Source organism: Pongo pygmaeus, chromosome 8 (genome assembly GCF_028885625.2).
Source record: "Pongo pygmaeus isolate AG05252 chromosome 8, NHGRI_mPonPyg2-v2.0_pri, whole genome shotgun sequence".
Taxonomy (NCBI): domain Eukaryota; kingdom Metazoa; phylum Chordata; class Mammalia; order Primates; family Hominidae; genus Pongo; species Pongo pygmaeus.
In genome coordinates, this window is record NC_072381.2 from 99407655 (window position 1) to 99432972 (window position 25318).

A 25318-nucleotide genomic window follows, 5' to 3' on the forward strand; every position below is an offset into this window, starting at 1 on the left:
AGAACAGTTGCTGTGTTAACAGTCAGTCCTTCCTTATATAAGGGAATGATAATGTATTGGGGGAACCTGCCCCCAATGTTTCAACGTAGATTCTTTCTATTTTCCCTAAGTGTCAGCCAGTCTGAGATATAAAGAGAAAGAATACAAAGAGAGGAATTTTACAACTGGGCTGCCAGGGGTGACATCACATATTGATAGGTCCATGATGCCCACCTGAGCTGCAAACCCAGCAAGTTTTATTAAGGATTTCAAAAGGGGTTTACGAACAGGGAGTAGGTCACGCGCTTCAAGGGACAAAAAGCAGAGCAAAGATCACATGCTTCGGAGGAAACAGGACCAGGGCAAAATCAGAAACTCCTGATAAGGGTCTATGTTCAGCGGTGTACGTATTATCTTGATAAACATCTTAACAGAAAACAGGGTTCAAGAGCAGAGAACCGGTCTGACCTCAAATTTACCAGGGCTGGGGTTTCCCAATCCTAGTAAGCCTGAGGGTACTGCAGGAGACCAGGGCATATCTCAGTCCTTATCTCAACTGCATAGGACAGACATTCCCAGAGCAGCTGTTTATAGACCTCTCCCCAGGAATGCAATTCTTTTCCTAGGGTCTTAATATTATATTCCTTGCTAGGAAAAGAATTTAGCGATATCTCTCCTACTTGCACATCTGTTTATAGGCTCTCTGCAACTAGAAAAATATGGCTCTTTTTGCCTGACCCTGCAGGCAGTCACACCTTATGGTTGTCTTCCCTTGTTCCCGAAAATCACTGTTATTCTGTTCATTTTCAAGGTGCACTGATTTCATATTGTCCAAACACACATGTTTTACAATCAATTTGTACAATAGTGGTCCTGAGGTGACGTACATTCTCAACTTACAAAGATAACAGGATTAAGAGATTCAAGTAAAGACAGGCATAAGAAATTATAAAAGTATTAATTTTGGGAACTGATAAATGTCCATGAAATCTTCACAATTTATGTTCCTCTGCCACGGCTCCAGCTGGTCCCTCTGTTCGGGATCCCTGACTTCCTACAACAATATTGCACCCAGATTTAGAAGCAGATATTCCATTATACTTCCCCCTTCCTTTAATGGTAGAGGCATTTGTGGAAATGTGGCTCTTAGTGGGAAGGAGGGGCACTGGTAAAATGTCCCCAAATATTAATGCCAACAAAACTAATTAACTTTTCATATTGTCCTGACCTAAGTTTTGATTTTATTTTTCAATTAAAAAATAACTCAGGGCCAGGCCCAGTGGCTCACACCTGTAATCCTAGCACTTTGGGAGGCTGAGGCGGGTGGATCGCTTGAGCTCAGGAATTCGAGACCAGTCTGGGCAACAATGGATATAAGCATTGTGTCTGCTTTCCCTCCACCCACCTCCTTGACAGACACACATTCTGCTTTGGAGATCCATGCTCAAAATCTTTGTGAGAATTGTGTCTGTGGTTCTTTACACTATGTGGGCGCAAATTCTACCTTTATCTTTGTCCCTACTCCCTACCCCCTCCAAAGTTTTATCCTTTTGACTTGACTTCATCTGAAACTAACCTTATTCTACAAACAACAGCCTCTAACTGATTCTGTTTTCTTATTTAATACATCGGACCACAGAATATTTTCCTAAATAGTTAGAACTGACACCAGCTGCAGAGTGGCCTCAACCTCTCCTCCTGTCCTTCTAAACACCTCCCTTCCTTTCAGTAAGAAACTGAAGGGGGCAGGAGCAGGGGACAGCTTCTTTCCTAGTTCCTCTTCCTAAGACTTTTTAAATAATTCAACCAGTCTAAAATATCTACTATATTTATGAAGTGTACATATATATATCAATTATAGATAAAAGGCATTGATTGTATGTTTTCCTTCATTCTTTTTAGACTGTGTTTGGAGAAAAGCTGGTGGCTAAATTCTTATTTGAGACTGATTTCTCAGATGATCCAATGCTTCCTTCACCTGACCAACTCAGAAGGAAAGTTCTTCTGAAAAACAAGAAGCTAAAAGCCCATCAGACGCCAGTGGATATCTTAAAGCAAAAGGTACTCCCCTCTTATTAAACCAGTTATGAAAAGGCAGTGTGCCTAGAACAAAGAAAAATAACATCATTCTAACCTTTCAGATGACCTGCTGGTTTACTAGTTTTTCAAGACTGACTTTCCTTAAATGATAAATTTGATTTTGGGCTTTTCATTCCATAGACCAATAAATTCTCTCATCTCACTCACCCAAGATTTAATTTGTGGAATTGTTCCCACATAGAATATACCTCCGTTATTTAATTTATTCTGAGTGGGATGAAGTGTGACTCTTGTGTCTGAAACTGAGCTTCGGGGGTTGTTCATCCCATAATGGCTGCTGTAGTCCCCTTAGGGAGAGTCCCCTTAGGGGAGCCCTTGGCATGGGGCCTGTAGTAGAAGCCCAATAGCCATAGCCCTGTGATCCCAGCATATCACTAGTTTATGCTGCTTGGGCCCAGATCTGGACAACAGAGATCTGGGCCCAAGCATGACAAACCCACCTGTGTAGGAGACCCTCGGCCCAAAGGTCCGTGAAAAAGTTCAGGTACAGAACACTGAGTCTATTTTCCGGTCTGCACCTACTTATCCCACAGGATGACAGCCGGCAAAACTATTTGTCCTACTTAGGAGGGCACTGTTGGTCCTAAAACATCACTTTGGAAACTAGCCAGCTACAGACTTGCTCTCAGGCTGGCTCAAAGAGTACAGGCACATAGATGCTAAACATACAGAAACCAGTTTCTTTACAAACATCCGAACCTGCATATTCCCTTGAAGCGTTTGTGTCCTCTGAAGGTATACATTACCCAATTTGAAGATCACCCATGATTCTGGGCCAAAAGTTGCAAAATCAGTCACCTTCAGGGGCTAAGCAGGAAACATCAGTGTGAGGAGCCAGCTGGATACAGGACAGCTGGAAGTGGTGAGGACAGGAGTGGAGTGTGCACGCCGTGTCAATGAACAGCTCTAATTCAATTATTTTTAAACACTGCACCAGCCAAACAAGTCAGGTCCAGAGGTTAAGTCAGCCCCAAGGGCCACCAGTTGGAGACCTCCACTAGGTCTACCTTTATCCAGATCTGCACTTCCAAATCTGCTCCAGGTGACCTTGCTTTTGCCTGGGTTTCAGAGGCCATGGCACCTATGCTGATGGGCCTTGTTACAAAGTTATTTAAATATTAGCATGTATACTCTACCTGGCCTTCCTCAAATGCCACATCAGTGACTGACCACCCAGCAGTGGTGCTTTTTCTTCTAGAACCCTGTTCATCTGTGCTGTTTTCTTTATCCAACAATTCCTGCCCTGTCCTCACTGCCAAGCAGGTAAAGCTGCTAACCACACATACCACTGTGGTCTTCAGGATAAATGATAAATGTGAATGTCCTTGCCTTTTCCATTCTGTGCACAGTCATTTGCAGTTACTTATAAGGCCTTCATTCCACTAATGAACAGAAGTCTTTTTTATGTTGAGCCCAAATCTTCCTTCCTGTTCCTCCTTCTCATTGGCCCTCCCTCTTCCCTCTGCAGCTGTACAGACTAATTTTATATTTAGAAAGCTATCATGTGTTTCCCCACCAGCTTTTCTTCTCCAAGCTAAAAATTCTTGTTGTGCCAACTGTTCCTGACGGGATATGGTTGCTAAGACTCTTTACTTACCATTAAGAATATCGTAGATATTCTTAAATTTGTGGATATTCTTGAATTTGTCAATCTTAAAATGTGATTTCCAAAACTTAATCAGTGTTCTAGGTAGTATATTACAGCACAAGAACAGTGAAACCATCACCTCCCCTAATTTGAACTTTAAACCTTTGTTAATGCAGCCTCAGACTGTCTGCTTTTCAAAAATTCTTGGCCAGCCGCTGTGGCTCACGCCTGTAATCCCAGCACTTTGGGAGGCCGAGGCAGGTCGATTGCTTGAATCTAGGAGTTCAAGACCAGCCTGGGCAACATATCAAATCCCCATCTCTACAAAAAATATAAAAATTAGCTGGGCATGGTGGCATGTGCCTGTATTCCCAGCTACTGGAGAGGCTGAGGCAGGAGGATCACCTGAGCCTGGGAGGCCAAGGCTGCAATAAGCCATGATTGTGCCACTGCATACCAGTCTGGGCCATAGAGTGAGACCCTGACTCAAAAAAAAAAAAAATTCTTTAACACACACTGAGCTCATGTTGAGCTTGTAAAAAACAAAAAGCATTCAGTTATTTTCATATAGACTGTTCTTATGCCCAGTGTTCCCATTTTTCCAGATTAACAATGAATTTTAACCTTTTGTATATGGGAGCCTCATATTTATCTCTATTTTTGCTCTTCTTGGCTTTGGTATATTATTACATCCTACAAAGTTCTTTGTGAATTTTGTTTCCGTCATCTGGTACATTTATTAGCAGTTTCTCAAACTGTGTCTTCATCCCAAGTTGCCCTTGAGTCAGCCAGCCACATGGAGAGGCCTGTGCTCTTCTTAAATAAGGCCCTTGGCATTTGATGACTATTGCTCCTGTCTGGTGCTCTCCTCTCTTGTAGCCTGCATTTCCCAGAGTGTGCTTCAACTTCTTTATTGATTTCTTTATAAAATAGAAAACTGAAGCCTGGCCACTGGTGTGACTTTCTCAAGGCCACCCAGCTCATAGCAGTAGAGCTTAGTCTCAGACTCGGGTCTTTAGAGAAGCCCTTTACAAAGGTGATACAGAAGTCAGAATACATTAATAAGAATAATCGCTGGAGCACTTTGAAAAACAGATTCTAAGGTCATGAATCTGACTGACTAAGTCAGAATTTCCAGAAGAAAGGCCTGGTCATCTGTTTATATAAAAATAATTCCTTAAGTCACCATGGTGTCTGCAGAAAAAATAATAACAATAATAATTCTTATTATCCTGGAAGTTTGAGAAACACTATTTATCGGCTGTTTTTCCCACAAAGTGAATTATCTTATCCAAAAAAGCTAAGGAGGTCACTGTGTGGTAAACTTGTTCTTAGTAGATCCACTCTAACTCTTGCAAATCACCTCTTTATTTTCTAAGTTCTCACAAACCCAGTGATTAATACCCCATCATGAAATTTTGTCATTTATCACCTTCACACTGCCCACAGTATAATTTCCACAACTTACTTTTTCCTCATTTTGGAAAAATGGGACAATATAATCCCTATTTCCAGTTTCTAAGACTGCTTGCAACCTTTCATGATGACTTCCCAAGGGGTACCAGCAATGATTCCACAGTCACATCTGTAAGGCCTTTCTGTTTTCTGGTAGATCATGGGTCTAGACCTAGTGACGATCTGACCTCAAATAAACTGGGTGACCCAGAGCTCCAGTGGGCTCAGACCTACCCCCTAACATAGAAGGCCTGAGTCATTTCCATACAAAGAACTCACCCTCAGCAAGGATGGATTGACTCAGAGCAGGATTTCTGAAGCCCTCCACCTGGCTTGTACTGAGATGCATCCTGAGGTCTCCTAACTATAGCCCACCAGGATCCTCCAGGATTCTGACATTCCTCACCTGAATTTGAACCCAAAAATCTCAGTTCACCTTAAATGACAGGCACTGCGGCTAGGTACTGGGGAAACAGAGAAGTGTAAGACATTGCTCCTGCTTAGCCCTATGAGGGCCAGTCTCCTCATCTGACCCATACCTCCAACCCCAACCTATATCCGAGTTACTTTTATTCAGGGGCTGAGGTCCCATTTTTCTACCCTAGAATAAGTAGGATATTGTGTAGAAGGGTGCCAGCTGTTGGCTGTTCGTTGGGCTGCCTCTCCCATGCTTCTCCTTGAGCATCTCGGGGGCCTTGGCACTCCACTTTCAGACACTGCTATTCGTGGTTCTTTGAGCAGTGTCCTTCTCCCATACAGTTCTGATGCTTCCCTGCCAGTGGGGTCTGTCCAGCCCTTGGCCTCATCATTCCCAGCACTTGGCATTACCTTGAGTGCTCGCTGAGTCAAGGCTCTTCTCTTATCAGCGATAAACAGACCTGCTTTTGTGGCTCACTTGTGCCTACAACAGATTTCCCAAAGTTTTGAAGAACACTAATCCTATGAGAGACTCTGAGAAGAGAAAGATGGGGGAAAAATTTTTCCTGGTTAAGTAAGCATGGGAAATGCTGCACTGGAGATCTTTGAAGACTTGTGATGCCCTTTAGCGTATTAAATGAAGGCTGTGTGAAACCCTGTAGTAGGAATGTGTTCAGGTTTGGTTAAGCTGCTGCTTCCAGGCATTCAATGTATTTTGTGGTTCCTGTAATTGTCAGTTTTTCCATAACACCTATTAACACCCACAGAGCTCCATAAAACCCACTTTGAGAAATCGCAGCCTAGACAATGTCCAGTTATCTGGAATGGACTGCTTTGTAATACATTTCATCTGGATATGGACACAGCCTAAATTGTATCTTCCCTATGTATACATATTCATTATAAAGGTAATATAACTACATTTCAAAAATTCAGGGAATAGAGAATTATTTTAAAACATACGTAATTCCAGGGTCAAACACAACTGTATTACACAATTTCTTAACCTTGGTAATATCCACAAATAGAATTTAGGGAGTCTACGAATATAAATGGAAAAAAATTACATCTTTATTTTCACTAACCTCTGGCTGAAATTTAGCATTTCCTCTGATTATAAATGTAGGGAATAAACTACAGTAATATAGGCAATACCTGTTGTCATCAATAGAAATGGCAACTTTTTCATTATACTTCACAGTTGTCGCTAATATCTCCAAGAATTATTTATGCTCAATTTATATTTTCAAAAATGTTACTTAACCTACTACTATGTTTTCTACTGTGTTAATAAAGAAACACATATATTCTAATGGCACAAATTTGTTACTATAACATGTGATCACTGTATCCAACAGTATTTCCTTTGTAACCATTTCATTTTATGCATTTAAAACATCATTCTGAGAAGGGATCCTATCTCACCAGACAACCAGAGAAGTCTGTGATGCAAAAACAAGTGAAGAACCCCTGCCGTATTAACATTTAATATTTAGCACTTCATGACTGTCATTTTATATAATTGCACTTTAAATATATAAAACAAATACAGAATTATATGTATTTTATATAGTGTATATATTTACATGTATAGCTATTATCTGTATGCACACACATACATTATACATAGTATATATTAGCACACATGTATGCACACATACACATGCAGAATTGTATATGTATGTGTGCATATATAATCTATATAATATGATAGTCAATGCATAAATATTGAATAAAAGAATTTGTTCACTTCCTTTGTTCAATAAATATATATCAATTATTTTTTCATATCTCATTCTCTCCAGCAGGCAACCATTGCTTACTGACTCCGTTCCTTACCCCGTTTAGGTTGTTTCCTGCATTTAGTTCATGCAAGTAACGTTTCCTATATTTCGGATGATTTTCTTAAGCTAGGTAGGTTCGCAGACCTGTACTGATGCTTATCACTTCACAGTAATTCCAGTAAACATGGAGTATGTGACCTCCCTGACTGCACACATCAAGTTTCCTAAAGTTTCTAGGCCTGTTTTGTTAATCTGATTTATAGTTCAGAAAGCCGTTTGAAAAAAATTTTATTTAAACCAACAACAATTCTTTTGGCCTCTTTGTCCATAGGGATTCTAACATTGTTCTCAAGGTCAGGAGCCTGTAGATATTATTTTAAGAAGGGGAAAAAATGGTTTCTTAACAGAGACATACTTCTGAAAAATTGATGGGTGATTCGCTTCTTCAGTCATTTGGGATTGATGCTGGTTCTCCAAATCACCAGCGCTTTCTCTTGGAGGGGTTGTCCTGGGAACCTGGCTAGCTGGGCACCGCACACAGTCTTCTGGAGATTGTTTATAAAAGCTCCAGGATTCTTCCTGTAGGAATGCTGACGTTCACCCAAGTGTTGACATTGCATTTTGAGTGAATCTAGATTTTTTTCTCCTCTCCCAAATGTATCAAAATAGGTTAAGCCACTTTTAATGATTGTGTTAAACATCAGGGGTAGTTTTAAAGGTTATAAATGAATTCAGTAGCTTGGCATCTGCAGTTTACAATTATTGCTATTTTACAGGCTCATCAGTTAGCATCTATGCAAGCGCAGGCTTATAATGGTGGGAATGCCAACCCCCCACCTGCCAATAATGAGGAAGAGGAAGATGAGGAGGACGAATATGATTATGACTATGAATCCCTTTCTGATGGTAAGAGAAACAGATCCCTATGCTGTGCACAGGGAAATTCTTGGATGATTTGCCACATTTTTCTTTCTAAAATAAGTCTAGAGCTCCAAAGACCAATAATACAGATGGTTGTAATATTGTCCAGGAGTTTCTGAATTCAGTCACTTAGCAAGGACCGAGGAAGGAAAGGATTCTGTTAGCCACCACTTAAGGAAAGAAGAGGCAGGTGTGGGAAGTTACAGGAGTCATTCCTACGACAAGTTTCTAGAGGAAGAGATGGAATTGCAGCAGAGAAACCCTGTTTTCACCCTTTAGTTTCTAGTGTGGCTGATAACTCTTGGCAGGAGTCGTAGACTGAGGTTGAGTCCTTTCTCCTGCACCACCGGCAGGGGGCAGCATCACGGCTCTGTGCTCTGTTTCACACTCTTGCTCTGGCATTCTAGTAGGGAAAAGAAAGGAGAGGAGCCTCATTTCCCCTCCCTCCCTGGTTTTCATACCACTAAGCCAACAAGATCTTTCCTTCTGGCCCCACCAAAGAGAAAAAACATGGGTAATGCTAATGACGCAATACAAAAAAGTCACATGAATGATGTTAACTACAGATTACTAGCGAAGGATTCTTCTCACATGAGAATTAGGTTTTCAGTGTGTTTCATTTGCATTAAACATTTGTTAGAGATTGCAGAATGTTTACTCAGGTACCTTTGCTGATAGTAGACTGTTTCATTTTGGTGGTGTCTGAAAGACAACAATATAATAATAAGAAAATGCCAAGGTTCCTATTTCTGTAAACATTATATACTAGAATATATTGTTTCTATGTAGAATAATTGTTTTGCTAAATATGCAGATATGCCCAGACCAGAAACCATTTACCATTAAGTTGTCTCAAGCATTAAGACAACTGAGCCCCCTCCTCCAAATATCTGCTCCTCAGCAGAAATTTGAGTTGTCTCCAGTCATAGTTCAGTTTTGTGAGCCTCCATCACTGGTTATACTGCAGTCTCTGTCTGCCCCCAAATTTAATACCAAACTACATCATTTAGTATTTGTCCTTAGTAATAGTTGATTGCTCCATACTACCAATTAAAGGCCAGTTTGCTACACCTGAAACCCCATGAGCTAATATGAGGGACATATCTCGTCAGAGAGTAAGAGGAGAAAAAATTAAAAGGAGTCAAGACAATTTCTCTGCAAAGTCATGGGAATGTGAATTTTTTATATTAACTTATTCTTCCCCATGGATTTCTTCCCCATTACAGTTGCAGTAATGCCCCATAGAAGAACTAATTGATTCAGATATGAAATAAAAATCACACTTAAGAAATCAGCTAATCTAGATGTCATATGCCCCTATAAGTAGTTAGTCCACTAGAAAACAAATTTGCTCTTTCATAAATTACTCCTGTGCTTTTTCTGTACTTCTGAGAATAAGAAAGGAAAAGTCTTTTTAGAAATTATTATTATACTGTAGATTTCACATAAAGAAATAACAAAAAATTATTATAGATGGTTTTGATTTGCAAGTAACAAAATGAACAGGTGGGAGAAGGATTTTCTGATTTATTTTCATTTGGGAAATTTAGTCCTATACCACTGAATTTCTAAGATAGTTGCATGCATTTTTAGCAATCCACATATGCAGAGGTGGGGTATCATTGGAAAAGGGGACCACACCAGGCTCTGTTCCAGTAGACTGTGAGACCTGGGGCAATGTCTTCACCACTTTAGGCCTTAGATGCCTCAGATATGTAATCAAAAGTTCTGCAAAGTGTTTGGTGATGTTCTTCCTCTACTTCCAGCACTAAGATCTGTAATGTATGACCACTTAAGCCCACTACCACTACATGAGTATTTCCCCCTTCATTGAAAGATCCCTCTGACTGGATGATTCTCAAACAGGCCTTGTAGTTATGCTGTGACTTGTTGAAGCTTGTCCAGTTAAGGCTTCCGTATGTGACTATTAGATGCCTTACTAACCACATGTCTTTGATTATTGTTGTGACCATCTCCACTTTATCCAGCAGGGATAGAGAATAGAAATCTACCTGCTGTGGGAAGCACCATTACCAGCCTCTTAGGGGGCCTAAAAGGTTTCCTAGCTTCTTGTAATAATGGGTCTTTTTGAGAATCAGATGAAAGCTATCACTTCTGAAAAATAAAACGTGCTCTCAAAATTCTGCACAACTGCAAGAGTTTCACAAGTTTCCTGAGACCCTCATAGGCATCCTAGATTAGGAACCCATCTCTAAAGTCAGGATGCCCAGTTTATCTCTGTGGCATCTCTCATCCTTGGTTTTCATGCCCATTAAATAAAGGAATTAATCTAACACCATTTGGGCTATAAAAATGAGATAATGCCTAGCCACAGAATTATTGCAAGAAAACCCTAAGGAAGTTGCAAATGAGAGTTATTTATCTAAGAAATTGTAACTCTGCCTTTTGGGTAATAAATTCTTAATGAATATTTTTCTCCCAACCTTGTTGTTTACCTTGTGTCTAGTTTCAAATATACACTGCAGACAAATTTGAATTTACAACTTAACATAGACATATTCTATGACAATGACAGCACAATTCCAAGAAATTAATCTGTTTCTGTACATTTGAAATGAAGCCATATGTGGAGTATATATGTAACATGAATGTGTCAGCCCTTGGCATGATTCACATTAATAATGTTTACATTTCATTTACTGCTAGTCCTTGCATTGTTCAACAGTCAAAATATTAAATCTATAGAGCATTTCTTGTTTCATTTATTTATAATCTAAGCTGCTGTTATTTGTGCTTTGCTTCATGCCTTTGTTTAATTTATCTGGTGTTTGTCTTAATTTTCTCCTTCCTTTACCCCTTTCTGATTCTGTTTTTCTGTAGCAGATGTCCTTACTGCCTCCCCTGCTCCTAACGGTCAGGAAGGTAAATGCCATTTGAACGGGGCATTTTAACTGCATGGATGTCAGCATTCTGTTTCCAATTTCTTGGGCCCGGTTAGCATGATGTTGCGATACTTCTGTGAATACAATGTAATGAAATGATTTATCTCATTTACTTCTTGTCAGCCTGCATGGCCCTGATTTGGTATAAGGTCCTTTTGTTCTAATCATTTGTGCTCTGATGATGCGATACTAAATCTTGAGTGAGAAATTAGCTTTCTTGTTTTTCATTTTATTTATTTTTATTTTTTTATTATACTTTAAGTTTTAGGGTACATGTGCACAATGTGCAGGTTAGTTACATACGTATACATGTGCCATGCTAGTGTGCTGCACCCATTAACGGTGCTGGAGAGGATGTGGAGAAATAGGAACACTTTTACACTGTTGGTGGGACTGTAAACTAGTTCAACCATTGTGGAAGTCAGTGTGGCGATTCCTCAGGGATCTAGAACTAAAAATACCATTTGAACCAGCCATCCCATTACTGGGTATATACCCAAAGGACTATAAATCATGCTGCTATAAAGACACATGCACACGTATGTTTATTGCGGCACTATTCACAATAGCAAAGACTTGGAACCAACCCAAATGTCCAACAGTGATAGACTGGATTAAGAAAATGTGGCACATGTACACCATGGAATACTATGCAGCCATAAAAAATGATGAGTTCATGTCCTTTGTAGGGACATGGATGAAATTGGAAATCATCATTCTTGTTTTTCATTTTAAAAGGTCATCATCACGATATACTTCTAATACCTTTAGAGTCATTCCGAATAGAAAAGCAGAAAAAGAGCAAAATATAAGAGTATATCTCATGATATAATATTCAGATATATTTTATTTTCTGTTATGATTATCACTTAGTAAATTAATAACAATCATGAAAACTTTACTTTTTAATTATAATTGTGAAAACTTTGCAATGCAACCAATAATAAGTCTTTCCCCCTAGGTTTTGGCATTTCTCAAGGTAAAAGTAAATAGCTTCATTTCAAAGTGAGAGTGATTCAATCATGTATGTACCTTCTAGAAGTGCTTCAGCCGCTAAATCCTTCCCAAACGTGTGTGCTGTCAGCTTCTTGACACGGGATATCTTCCATAATATTTGCACAGTTCCAATCATCTGTATGAAAACTGGCATCTTCATTTAGATTATGTCTATATGCCAGATTATTTTGAATCATTTAAATTATGTATATAAGTGACAAAAACTACTGGTAAATAAATCAATTAAATTGAAAATAACTGCATCAACCCAATTTTTACAGTTATGCTTCAAGCCATCATTTTGTTAACATACTATATAGTTAGAGCCTCATTCTTATAGATAAGTACAGGTATCTGGATGTCCTCACAGTGATGCACATGTAGCTCTTAAGTGAAGCATTGGGTTCGTTTTCACTGAAGTCTGCTAACTTATTTTCAGACAACATTCTGGAAGACAGACCTGAAAATAAATCATGTAATGACAAGCTTCAGTTTGAATATAATGAAGAAATCCCAAAGAGGATAAAGAAAGCAGATAACTCTGCTTGCAACAAAGGAAAGGTGGGTGACTGGTTTCTGTTAAATGACACTTTGACCATGTGGTACTCTTGTCAGTTTCAGATGGGATTCCACTTCCTCCCTGTCCCTCCCTTTCACCTTTCCCCTCACTTTCCCTTAGATGCCTGCCAAAGTTCACTTGGTGATATTAAAAGACACCCACCTTCCATTTGTGGAAAGTTAGTCATTGATTCATCCAGCCAATACCTACTAATGGTGTATGTGTGGCAGGTACTGAAGTGGCACAGGAGGTGGTTTAGTGATGGAGGCAGGCATGTCAACTGTGTTGAATGTAAGTGCATAGAACAGTGATTACACTGTGTTATCAGAGAATCAAGGACAGGCTCTCAGGGAAGATGAGGTTTCAGAAGGAAGATTTGGCTAAACAGACAAAAACAGAACATTCGGGCCAAGAGGGCAGCCTGATATGTCCAGGGAATTGCAAGAAGTTTTAAAGGCATTTGGGATGACCAAGAAGATAAATGGGCCAGAAAGCAGAGGAATGACACTGAAAATAGAAAGATAAGTGAGATACCCAGACCCTACCCTCAAGTGCCTCACAGTTTATAGACTCTGAGCAAATCTTTAGACGCAGTTGCAGTGACATTGTTGGACAATGGAATTGTAAGATATGTCAAAAATTTGAGCCACGGAAGATACATAGTCAATCCTCTATTTATTTAACAAAGATTTATTGAAAAGGACACTGTTTTTGGAAAGTGGTTCATCAGCCTAAGTCCACTGTACGTTCACATGTAAGACATTCCACATGTAAGACAGTGGACCATGCACTGAGGGAAGATGGAGGATGAATTAGACTCACCTCCTGCCCTCAGAAAGCTTTTACTCTAGGAAAGCTTTTGGGACATGTATATGGATAAATACCATGCAAGGGGAAATACAGTAATAACACCAGAGGAGGACAGATAAAAGAGCTTTGGGAATTCAGAGGTGAGTAGCATATACCTTCCATGTAAAATGGTATCATTTTTCCCTTACCAGGTTTATGATATGGAACTGGGAGAAGAATTTTACCTTGATCAGAATAAAAAGGAAAGCAGACAGATTGCACCAGAGCTTTCTGACCTTGTAATCTATTGCCAAGCAGTAAAATTTCCAGGTAAGATTAGGCAATATCATCTATAACTTTTAAAGATATCAAAGGTTAAAAATATGCCATTTATTTAATTGGGCATTGTGAACACTCTCAAAATAACTAAACTGTGTTGCTGAAATCATTGTTACAATACCTCCTAAATATCTTTATTATTATAATTTGCCTTGATGCTCATGAAGAAAAATACCATAAAATATTCATTTTTCAGGTCACACAATGTCTTTTTATAATAGTTAATAATTATAAAAATAATATTAATAATTTCTAATTGCTAAATGTATTAAATACTTAAGTACTAGGATTTGTGCTATTTTATGTACATCTCCTTTACTGTTCTTAATGATTCTACAAGGTAGGCGGTATTATCTCCATTTTAAAATAAAGTCTGAGAGGAATGAAGTAATTTGCCCCAAGTTTCAGAGTATATCAGTCCAGATTCTTTTGTTTGAAAGTGGCATAAATTGACCTAAGTAAAGGGAACTTTATTGACTCGTGCTTAAAAATGAAGACACACAGGTTTCAGGTATAGCTTAACCAAGGCACATGCTTTCTCTCTCCTCATTTCTCATTCCACCTCCATCATGTTGGCTTTCTCCCCTTTATTCCCTTCTGGTTGCAAGACGGATACAGCAGGCTAGCACTACATGCTTCCAGTTTCAGCTTTGGTGTAAGAGTCTCTTCCGGAACTTCCCACAGAAGTGTCATTGTTTCTCATTGGGTCCTTTACCAATCGCTGTGGCCAGGAGATGAAGTGCTCTGATGGTCTGGATCCCATGTCACATGCTCCACTCTGAGCTGGGTAGCAAGGCCCCACCCAAACCACAAGGACCAAGGACGGGGTTGAAGTGGAAGGAGAGATTTCCCCCAATTGACCGTTTTTAGAAGTACAGTGGACTTAGGCTGATGAACCACTTTCCAAAAACAGTGTCCTTTTCAATTAATGAATGGTAGACCTATGGCTCTGAAGCCTGTCTGTCTCCAAAGTCCTGCCCTTACCCGTTACACTGCCTGGCCTCTCTTGTTTCGGGCTGTTTTCAATGAGGTACTCAATTATGTGTCCCACAAATGGGGCACCAGGGGGTGGAAGACAAACAAGAAAGTCCATAAGTACATGGAACTCAGAAAAATTCATCTCATACTAAGAAAAAGGATTCTCTTGAATAAAATTTCTGAGAACAGGAAAGTGGCTGAGATAGGAGGATCAGTCTAAGTGTTAGTAAACAGGATTTATAGACTTGGCCTGGAGAGAGGCACTAAAATGCCCTCATCTTTTCAAGATGGGCTGAACTCAGGTCCCTCCCAGAGCATATCTTAAGCACCCGGTCTCACACCGTGCCTGACAAATGGGCCAGAGGCATTGGGCTATTTAAAAGTTAGGCAAACTGGGTGTGGTGGTGCGTGCTTGTAGTCCCAGCTACCAAGGAGGCTGAGCAGGAGAAATGCTTGAGTCTAGGAGTTCAAGTCCAGCCTGGGCAAGATATATAACAAGACCTCATCTCTAAAAAAAAAAAAATAATTAAATTTTTAAAATCACAGTTAGGTAATAGTGAGCTTTTCACACCTCAGAGTAAAAAAAAATCATATTATTTAATGATATGATAAAAATAATATATTTCATGATATTAAAATCATTTTAATTGTAAGTTTTCTCCCATAAGCTGTTTTTAAACTTTTGGCAGCTGCTACTGCTTGTCTGCTAGCAAATCCTGTTGAGGAGGATATGAATCAATAAGTAGCCAGCAAAGATTTCAAAGAAATGCAGGAACCTGGCCATTTAAGTTTAATTTCACAGACCATGACCTCATGGCATATAAGTACAATATGACCATTATTTGCAACTGGCAAAACTCTTTTTCTGATGGAGTAAAACCCTTTACCTGTCAAAGAGCCTGGAGGCTGGCATGTCCTTCATTGCAGGAACAAGGATGAGCGCCATTCTGTCCAAGAATCACACCCACTGCAGCTCTTATTCTTTATAAATGCAGCGGATGCCACACTCGGACCATTCCACTGGCTTTGTCTTTTCTTCTCAAGCACTCAGTAAATAAAGAGCACAAATTCCCAAAGATATTTGAAGTCAGTGTGAAAGATAAAGTCTCTGTACCAGTAGAGAATCGTGGAAGATCAAGAGGTCATGTGGTAGAGCTTCTAAGCATGTGGTTGTTCAGCTTATTTTAAAAATTCTAAGTATGTTGTTTTTTAAAAGTGTTCACACAGTATACATTTCTTCATAGGTATAGTGTATTTTCATTTTCTTTAGAAAAATGAAATTTCTTACATTTTTTCCCTGATTTTATTTCCTGTCTCAAAATAGCTATAAATTGGATTGCCAGAATGATTGTTATAATACCTTCTAAATATTTCTTGTTACAATCATTTGTTTGATGCACATGAGGAAAATACTATAAACTGTTCATTTTGCTATGCCATTCATTTTAATTTTGCTACATTATCAATTTCAGTGTATGTCACCTTTCATCATCCCAAGTCCCTTCTTACAAGCCATATGCAAAAAAAAATAAAAATTAAAAAAAATAAAAAACCCTTCATTGCAATGAAGCACTCAACAATCATGTGGTATGAGGCCCACAGAAAGGAAGGAACTTCCCCACCATCAGAAGCTAGGTCAGTGACAGGGCAAGAGCCAGAATTTCTGTCAGCTCCCTGGGCTGGGCTCTTTGCACCACACTATGGAAGTAGTTGAATTTTTTCGACCTGCTTTCTCTTAGGGTTTATTTCTCGGTTGCATTTAGTACTTCTATTGTCCTGGGTTTTTTTCTCCTTCTAATAGAAAAAAAAAGGATATGGTATTTTTATTTTATGACCCCACCAACCTAGTTTCCAATATCTTCCCACAAGCTCCCCTGCATCCCCCACTCTCCTCAGGCACCTACATACACTGCCGTCTTTCTAGTGCCAGGCCGTTGCTCAGAGTGTTCTCAACCTTGCCTGGCCTTCCTTCTCCCCTTGGCCCTGTTCCAAATTCCAAGGACAGGGTCCTTGGAAAGTATCTGAGACTCTTCAACCCATTGCGACATCTCCTTTCTGGAGCTCCTTCATTTATAGGCATATGTTTGGGTACCTCCTAGGTACCCAGTTGTTCCACAGTCAGGAGTACAACCTTGTTCTTTTATTTTGAGTTTTTTTATTTTGACAGCTTTAGTGGTACAAGTAGTTTTTGGTTACATGGATGAATTGTATAGTGATGAAGTCTGGGATTTTAGTGAACCTGTCACCCAAGTCGTGTAAGTCGTACCCACCAGGTAGTTTTTCATCCCTCACCTCCCTCCCACTCTCATTCTGAGTCTCCAATGTCCATTATGCTGCTCTGTATGCCTTGACATACCCATAGCTTAAAAGATTACAACCTTGTAAGAAAAAAATTATTCAGTGGTGACAAGATCATCAGATAAGATCAAGGGTCAGAGACCTGGGCTCTTGGCTACTATGCTTTGTGATTTGGCCAAGGCAAATCTTCTCTCTGAGACTTTCTCACTCAAAACTGGAGTTGACTAGAATCCTTGTTTACTACACTTGCTGAAATCTCCAGAATCACCCAGGCCACTTGATTAACATACCCAGTCTCAGGCCTCTCTACCAGGGATTTACATTTGGAAGGCACTGGGAGGTCCTGGTCCCTGGGTTTCTAAGGCAGGCAATTCAGGAGCAGGTAGAGCCAGATGATCTGGAAGTCTGATTCTGAGGGGGATTTTGCCTCATTCTCCTTTGGATCCACCATACAGTCCACAGAGCAGGCGCCCAGGGATTCCATGGTGAGGCTCGTCCGGAAGATTCTGTGACTTCCAGGGTTCATTTTTATTCCTACACTGAAGGAGCCACATGGGGAGAGCCTTGCAAATGTCAGTCCATTCCCTGGACACACACTGTCATTTTCTCAGCACTGACAGGCAAGCTTTGTTCATCAAACAGTGGTTTGCTAACAAGCCATTTGAATGACAAAAGTAGAACCCTGCTGCCTTGGACAGCTTTGGGTTAGCTGGGTGTGGGTCCCTGGCACTGAGAGTTGCCTCCCCCACAGAGAGCCTTGGCCATCCCCCATGGCTGTTCTGGGTTACTCAGACCCACAGTAGTGCTGCAGGTTGGAACACCTTGGAGGGCAAAGGGATGCATTTCAGGAAATGAGAGGGCTTGGAACAGAACTCTCGGGAGAATGTCAACCAACACACCATTGAGAGGTAGCCCTGTTCACCGAAACTTAATTACCCTCAGTGCCTCCCAATATCTTGCAAAACCAGTGAACACAGCTTTTCGGGCCTGTAGTGACTGGGTAAGATGAGGCCCAGCTGTGCCCTGCAGAGCATGGCAGGCAAGGCATTCAGGAAAGAAAAGTAGCCGTGTGACCCTGAGTGGCTCTTGGACCATCCCCAGATTCAGCTTCTCTCCTGATTTTAGCAGTGCCAATATGTTGAATCCTCTGATGTCTCTGGGAGAACATCCAGAAGAAAGCCTAGCACTGATTATATTTACAGTAATGCATCACTTAATCAGGGAGAGACATTCTGAGAAATGCTTCATTAGATTATTTTGTCATTGTGTGAAACATCATAGAGTGAACTTAGACAAAGCTACAGTGTAGCCTGCTATATACCTAGGCTAGATGGTGTAGCCTATTGCTCCTAAGCTACCAGCCTGTACAGCATGTTACTGTACTGAAAACTGTAGGTAAGTGTAACACAATGATAAGTATTTGTGCGTTTAAACATACCTAAACAGACAAGGTACAGTAAAAATATGACATAAAAGATTTAAAATGGTACATCTGTATAGGGCACTTATCATGAATGAAGCCTGCAGGACTGGAAGTTGCTCTAGGTGGATCAGTGAGTGAGTGATGAGTGAATGTGAAGACCTGGAACATTACTGTACATGACTATCGACTTTATAAACACCGTACACTAAGGCTACACTACATTTATAAATAAAAATTTTTCTTCAAAAATAAATTAACCTTAGCTTACTGTAACTTTATATTTTATAAATTTTTATTTTTTTAACTTTTTGACTCTTTTGTAATAACACTTAGCTTAAAACACATTGTACAGCTGTATAAAAATGTTTTCTTTCTTTTCTTATTTTTTAATTAAAGACCTGGCCTTGCTCTGTCATCCAGGCTGGAGTGCAGTGGTGGAATCACGGCTCACCGTAACATTGAACTCCTGGGCTCAAGTGATCCTCCCACCCTAGTCTTCTGAGTAGCTAGGACTACAGGCATGTGCCACCAATACCTGGCTAATTTTTCTTTTTTTTTTTTTTTTTTTTTTAGAGACAAGGGTCTCACTATGTTGCCCAGGCTGATCTCCTGGACTGGTCTGCCTTGGCCTCCTAAAATGCTGGAAATACAGGCATGAGCCATCGCACCCAGCCATTTTCTTTCTTATTTTTCTCCTTTTTTTTTTTTCCATTCTGTGACTCTAGCCAAAGACATTTTCTTTCTTATTCTGTAAGATTTCCTCTATTTAGAATTTTTTTACTTCATTTTATTTTATTTCTTTTACTTTTTAAACTTTTTTATTAAAAACAGATACAAGCACCCACATTAGCCTCGATCTACACAGAGTCAAGATCACCAATATCAGTGTCTTCCACTTCCACATCTTGTCCTACTGAAGGTCTTCAGGGACAATAACAAGCATGGAGCTGTCATCTCCCATGATAACAATGCTTTCTTCTGGAATACTTCCTGAAGGACCTGCCTGAGGCTGTTTTACAGTTTATATATATATATATATAACTTAAAATATGTATATATATACACGCATATATACACATGTAATGTAGAAGGAGTATACTCTAAAATAATGATAAAAAGTATAGTATAGTAAATATATAAACCAGTAACATATTTATTATTATTATCAAGTATGTTCTATACATAATTGTATGTGCTAGACTTCTATATGACTGGCAGTGCGGCAGATTTGTTTACACCAATCTAATCACAAGCACTTGAGTAATGTGTTATGCTATGGATGTTAGGACAGCAGAAGGTGATAGGAATTTTTCAGCTCCAGTACAATCTTAAATGGGACCACCATCATATACGTGGCCTGTTGACCTAAATGTTGTTATGTGGCTAATGACTGTACATCGCTTGTCTAGTTAGGGAGTTGATTTCAGAGCTTCCAGACAGATTAGGATTTCTGAAGGAAGATACCATCATATGCACTGGAGTCAATTTATTCTTTTTTTTTAAGTAATTTTTTTTCTTTTTAGAGACAGAGTCTTACTAAGTTGCCCAGGCTGGCCTCAAACTCCTGGGCTCAAGTGATTCTCCTGCCTCAGCCTCCCAAGTCGTTGGGACTACTGGTGTGCACCACTGCATCTGGTTCTGGAGTTGGTTTCTTCCTAAATACCTAGATGGCTTCTGTTCAAACTTCTATCTCGAAACTTTAGTCATGTCAGATGTTCCAACATCTATATCTAAAATAAGCATTCTTATTCACAATCACAAGTAAAAACACAGATGAGAGGAAGACCCTAAAATTAACTAGAGACTCAGCTGAGGAAGAGAGGCAGCCACCAGGCTAACCATGTGAATTTAAATCCCAGCTCTGTCTCTCCATGACCTTGATTTGAACAGTTATGTATTATAGCTGCTCTGCACCTGGGATTCCCTATCTGTAGAAGGGGTGTAACAGTCCTAACTTTAAAGGATTGCTGTAAAAATTAGCAATAAAGTATCTAGTGTGATTAGCACATTGTCTGGAACATGGTGGGTGGATCACTTGAGGTCAGGAGTTCGAGATCAGCCTGGACAACATGGTGAAATGCCGTCTCTTCTAAAAATACAAAAATTAGTGATGCACACCTGTAATCCCAGCTTTCTGGAAATGTTGTTATCGGTAAGTCAGCCAACGGGGTAGATGAAGGTTCTTTGTTGCTTCTTCATTATTTTTCTGGGCCCCTTCTCACAATTCAAAATCCTTCCCCTTTTTTAATCACTCAGTCCTTGTTTACATTCTTCCCCTCCCCATCCCAAAAGAATAACCAGGCTCTTCACTGAAGTACCCACATACTGGTAGAAGATATTGACATGTGGCAGGATATAGGCAAAAGTCCAGAATGAACAGAGCCCCTCCCCACTGGCCCATCATCAGTTTTACTTGGGAGAAAATCCATTATTAAGTAATTGTGTCAAGAGCAAAATGTACACAAATATTAAGATCAAGGTATGAGAACTCAATAGTCTAAGTTTGTGCATGTTTGCTGTTATGAATACTTCCGAGGAAAAAAAAACACCTTAAAAGCCCCACATTAAGCTATAATAATAACAGCTACTATGGACTGAGCACTTCCCTGAACAAGATACACTACTAAGTATGGACAAGTTGAGCATCCCTAATCCGAAATGCTCCAAAATCCAAAACTGTTTGAACGCTGACATGTGACACTCAAAGGAAATGCTCATGGGAGCATTTTGGATTTCGGATTCTCAGACTAGGGATGCTCAACCAGGTGAGTATGATACAAATATTCCAAAATCCGAGGAAATCTGAAATCTGAAACACTTCATGTCCCAGGCATTTCAGATAAGGGATATTCAGCCTGTATGTGTATATTATCTTGTTTATTCCTAACCACAGCCCACTTACAGATGAGGGAGTGATCTAGAGAGGTTAAGTAACTTGTGTGAGATTGCCCTGCTAGGAACAGATTTTAAACCCAGCTGTCTCACTCCAAAGTCTATGCTCTTAAACACTACTCTATCCTGTCTCCTCTGATGATGCTCTTGGAATGTGTATTATCATCTGAAAGAGGACCTCCTGAATGCTGCTTCAGCTTAGGGAATTACTCTCCAAAGGTACAATTATGACAGCGGGAAAAATTTGGAGGCAATTCTGGCTTCACTGGTGCCTTCAGCTCACTCTTTTTACATTGGAGCCAGGTCTATGTGGTTTGCATTCATTTCCTCATTCAGCAAATATGTATTCAGTTCCTGCTCTGCACCAGGCACTGTGCCAGGCATGAAGCATCCAGGGAGTTGTTAGACCAGGAGTGAGAAAGAGAAGCCATAAACATCATTATCACCATATTTCCCATCTTCAGACTAACCATATGAGCGAGTTCCTATCATTACACACATTTTGTAGATAAGGAAACTGAGGACCAAAGAAGGAGGTGTTAAGGCTAATACCAGCAGGAATTGAACCTAGACACTATGACACTAAAACCCAAGTAATAGCCATTCCTTCATCTCTCCAAATTAAATAATTAGCCACTGATCATTTCTGGCCACAGCATCTTCTTTTCATGCAGGTTTTCAAAATCTTTCTGATGCACAATCAGCTATGTGTGTGTGTGATTTTGTGGTCATTCTATGATAAGCATGCAGTTCTTGTTGCATTTGCCTATAGAGATTTTTAAAACTTTGCTTTAATTGCCTACAATGCTATTATTAACAGAACAAAAACTGCTAGTAGGGTTTCTGTACTAGGTTCCAAGGGAGTAGTAGGACTTCAAAATAAACACTAACGGGGATGGAAAATGTTGAGTTGCCTTGCTTGTAGTTTTTGCCTTATTTATTTTCATTTTATGGGAACAGGACTGTCAACTCTAAATGCATCTGGCTCTAGCAGAGGAAAAGAAAGGAAAAGCAGGAAGTCCATTTTTGGCAACAATCCGGGCAGAATGAGCCCAGGGGAGACAGCATCATTTAACAAAACATCTGGAAAAAGTAAAGTCACTTTCTTACAATATCTTTGTTTGATTCTGCATGCTGGGTGATTTAGATATTTTACTGTCTAAGCACTTCCCTTGAATTTTTTAATTCTTTTTCCATGAACGTTAATATTGTCTGAGTATAGTATAAATTTTTGTAATTGCTAATTTACACTTTTAATGTACTAAAAACAGCATTTCAGGCTGGGCACAGTGGCTCATGCCTGTAATCCCAGCACTTTTGGAGGCCAAGGCAGGTGGATCACTTGAGGTCAGGAGTTCGAGACCAGCCTGGCTAACATGATGAAACGCCGTCTCTACTAAAAATACAAAAGGTAGCCGGGTGTGGTAGTGCACACCTGTAATCCCAGCTACTAGGGAGGCTGAGGCAAGAGAATCACTTAAGCCCAGAAGGTAGAGGTTGCAGTGAGCTGAGATCGCACCACTGTACCCCAGCCTGGGCGACAGAGCAAGATTCTGTCTCAAAAAAATATTAAAACATAAAAAATAAAAATAACATTTCACTGAAGATGTTTGAACAGTGTTTGCCTCACGAGTAAAAATTAGAGGCACCTTGGAACATTCTTGGAACATTCTAGTGGTTTCTTGGAACTGTTTTCTTCACCATTATAACTCCAGAAGATATGGCTATTTTATTTCTAGTTACTTTTTATTATGAAAGTAATAAATTCTCATAGTTAAAAACTCAAACAATACAGAGTATTATTAAAATTCCTTTCCACTCAATGTCCTGGTGCTATTCTCCAGAAGTAACCACTATTAAGTTTATTGTGTTTTGTTCAAGAAAAATAAGATCCTTTTTAAGATAATCCAAATGGGATACAGGCATACTTTGGAGATATTGCAGGTTCGGTTCCAGACCACTGCAATAAAGTGAATATCATGATAAAATGAGTCACATTAATTTTTTGGTTTCCCAGTACATATAAAAGTTATGTCTATACTATACCGTAGTCTATTAAATGTGCAATAGCATTATGTCTAAAAAATGTACATACTTTCAATAGAAAATACTTTATTGATACAAAATGCTAACAATCATCTGAGCCTTTAGCAAGTTGTTATATTATTTAGCTGGTGGAGGGTGTTGGCTCAACATTGATGGCTGCTGATTCATCAGGGGGGTGGTTGCTGAAGGCTGGGGTGTCTGGCAGTTTCTTACAAGAAGGCAACAGTGAAGTTTGCCACATCAACCAACTCTTCCTTGGATAAAAGATTTCTCTGTATCATGCAATGCTGTTTGATAGCATTTTACTCATGATAGAACTTTCTTTTTCTTTTTTTTTTTTTTTTTTGAGACGAAGTCTTGCTCTGTCGCCCAGGCTGGATTGCAGTGGAAAGATCTCGGCTCACTGCAAGCTCCGCCTCCCAGGTTCACGCCATTCTCCTTCCTCAGCCTCCTGAGTAGCTGGGACTACAGGCGCCCACCACCACGCCCGGCTAATTTTTTTGTATTTTTAGTAGAGATGGGGTTTCACCATGTTAGCCAGGATGGTCTCGATCTCCTCACCTCATGATCTGTCCGCCTCGGCCTTCCAAAGTGCTGGGATTACAGGTGTGAGCCTCCGCACCCGACCATGGTAGAACTTTCAAAATTGGAGTCAGACCTCTGAAACCCCACTGCTGCTTTATCAACTATAAATGTATGAAATATTCTAAATCCTTTGTTGTCATTTCAACAATGTTCACAGGATCTTCGCCAAGAGTAGATTCCATCTCAAGAAACCACTTTCTTTGCTCATCCATTAAGAAGCAACTCCTCATCCATTCAAGTTTTATCATGAAATTGCAGGAATTCAGTCACATCTGCAGGCTATACTTCTAGTTCTCTTGCTGTTTCCACCATATCTGCAGTTACTCCCTCCACTGCGGTTTTAAACCCCTCCAAGTCATCCATGAAGTTTGGAATTAACTTCTCCAAAACTTCTGTTAATGTTGCTCTTTTGACCTCCTCCCATGAATCATGAATGCTCTTAAGGACGTCTAGAATGGTGAATTCTTTCTAGGAGGTTTTCATTTTATTTTCACCAGATCCATCAGAGGAATCACAACCTATGGAAGCTTTAGCCTTATGAAATTTAATTCTTAAATAAGATTTAAAAGTTCAAATTACTCCTTGTTCATGGGCTGCAGACTGGATACTGTGTTAGCAGACATGAAAAATCATGCTGTAAACAGATGTGCTGTCATCTAGGTTTTGTTGTTCCATCTATAGAATACAGGCAGAGTAGATTTAGCATGATTCTTAAGGGCCCTAAGGATTTTCAGAATGGTCCATGAGCATTGGCTTCAACTTCAAGTCGCCAGCTGCATTAGCTCCTAACAAGAGAGACAGCCTTTTCTTTGAAGCCAGGCATTGGCTTATCTTCTCTAGCTATGAAAGTCCTAGGTGGCATCTTCTTCCAATAGAAGGCTGTTTCATTTACAATAAAAATTTGCTGTTTGGCCGGGCGTGGTGGCTCATGCCTGTAATCCCAGCACTTTGGGAGGCTGAGGCGGGTGGATCACAAGATCAGGAGATTGAGACCATCCTGGCTAACACGGTGAAACCCCATCTCTACTAAAAATACAAAAAAAATTAGCTGGGCGTGGTGGCGGGTGCCTGTAGTCCCAGCTACTCAGGAGGCTGAGGAAGGAGAATGGCGTGAACCCGGGAGGTGGAGCTTGCAGTGAGCCAAGATGGCGCCACTACACTCCAGCCTGGGCGACAGAGCGAGACTCCATCTCAAAAAAATCTGTTGTTTAATGTGGCCACCTTCATCAATGATCTTAGCTAGATCTTACGAATAACTTATTGTAG

General features: G+C 39.9%; 1 protein-coding gene and 1 long non-coding RNA gene across 6 annotated transcripts in view; one reads left to right on the forward strand and one right to left on the reverse strand.

Annotated features, from left to right (window-relative positions):
* The window catches only part of PLCE1 (phospholipase C epsilon 1), a 343931-nt gene that overhangs the window by 286547 nt on the left and 32066 nt on the right, over positions 1–25318 (forward strand). For 4 of the 5 annotated variants that reach the window (XM_063669995.1, XM_063669996.1, XM_063669997.1 and 1 more), the window contains 5 exons: positions 1882–2040; positions 8100–8229; positions 12583–12704; positions 13704–13821; positions 22382–22513. In XM_063669995.1, the coding sequence (XP_063526065.1) occupies positions 1882–2040; positions 8100–8229; positions 12583–12704; positions 13704–13821; positions 22382–22513 (661 nt within the window). Of the gene's footprint in view, positions 1–1881; positions 2041–8099; positions 8230–11085; positions 11128–12582; positions 12705–13703; positions 13822–22381; positions 22514–25318 lie in introns of all 5 variants that reach the window. The other variant, XM_063669994.1, reaches the window with a different exon arrangement.
* On the reverse strand, positions 7608–15925 carry LOC129044934 (uncharacterized). The gene is made up of 4 exons (XR_008504857.1): positions 15696–15925; positions 12180–12279; positions 8911–8946; positions 7608–8647 (listed from the first exon to the last, which is right to left on the reverse strand). It is a non-coding gene; the product is annotated as an uncharacterized LOC129044934 (long non-coding RNA).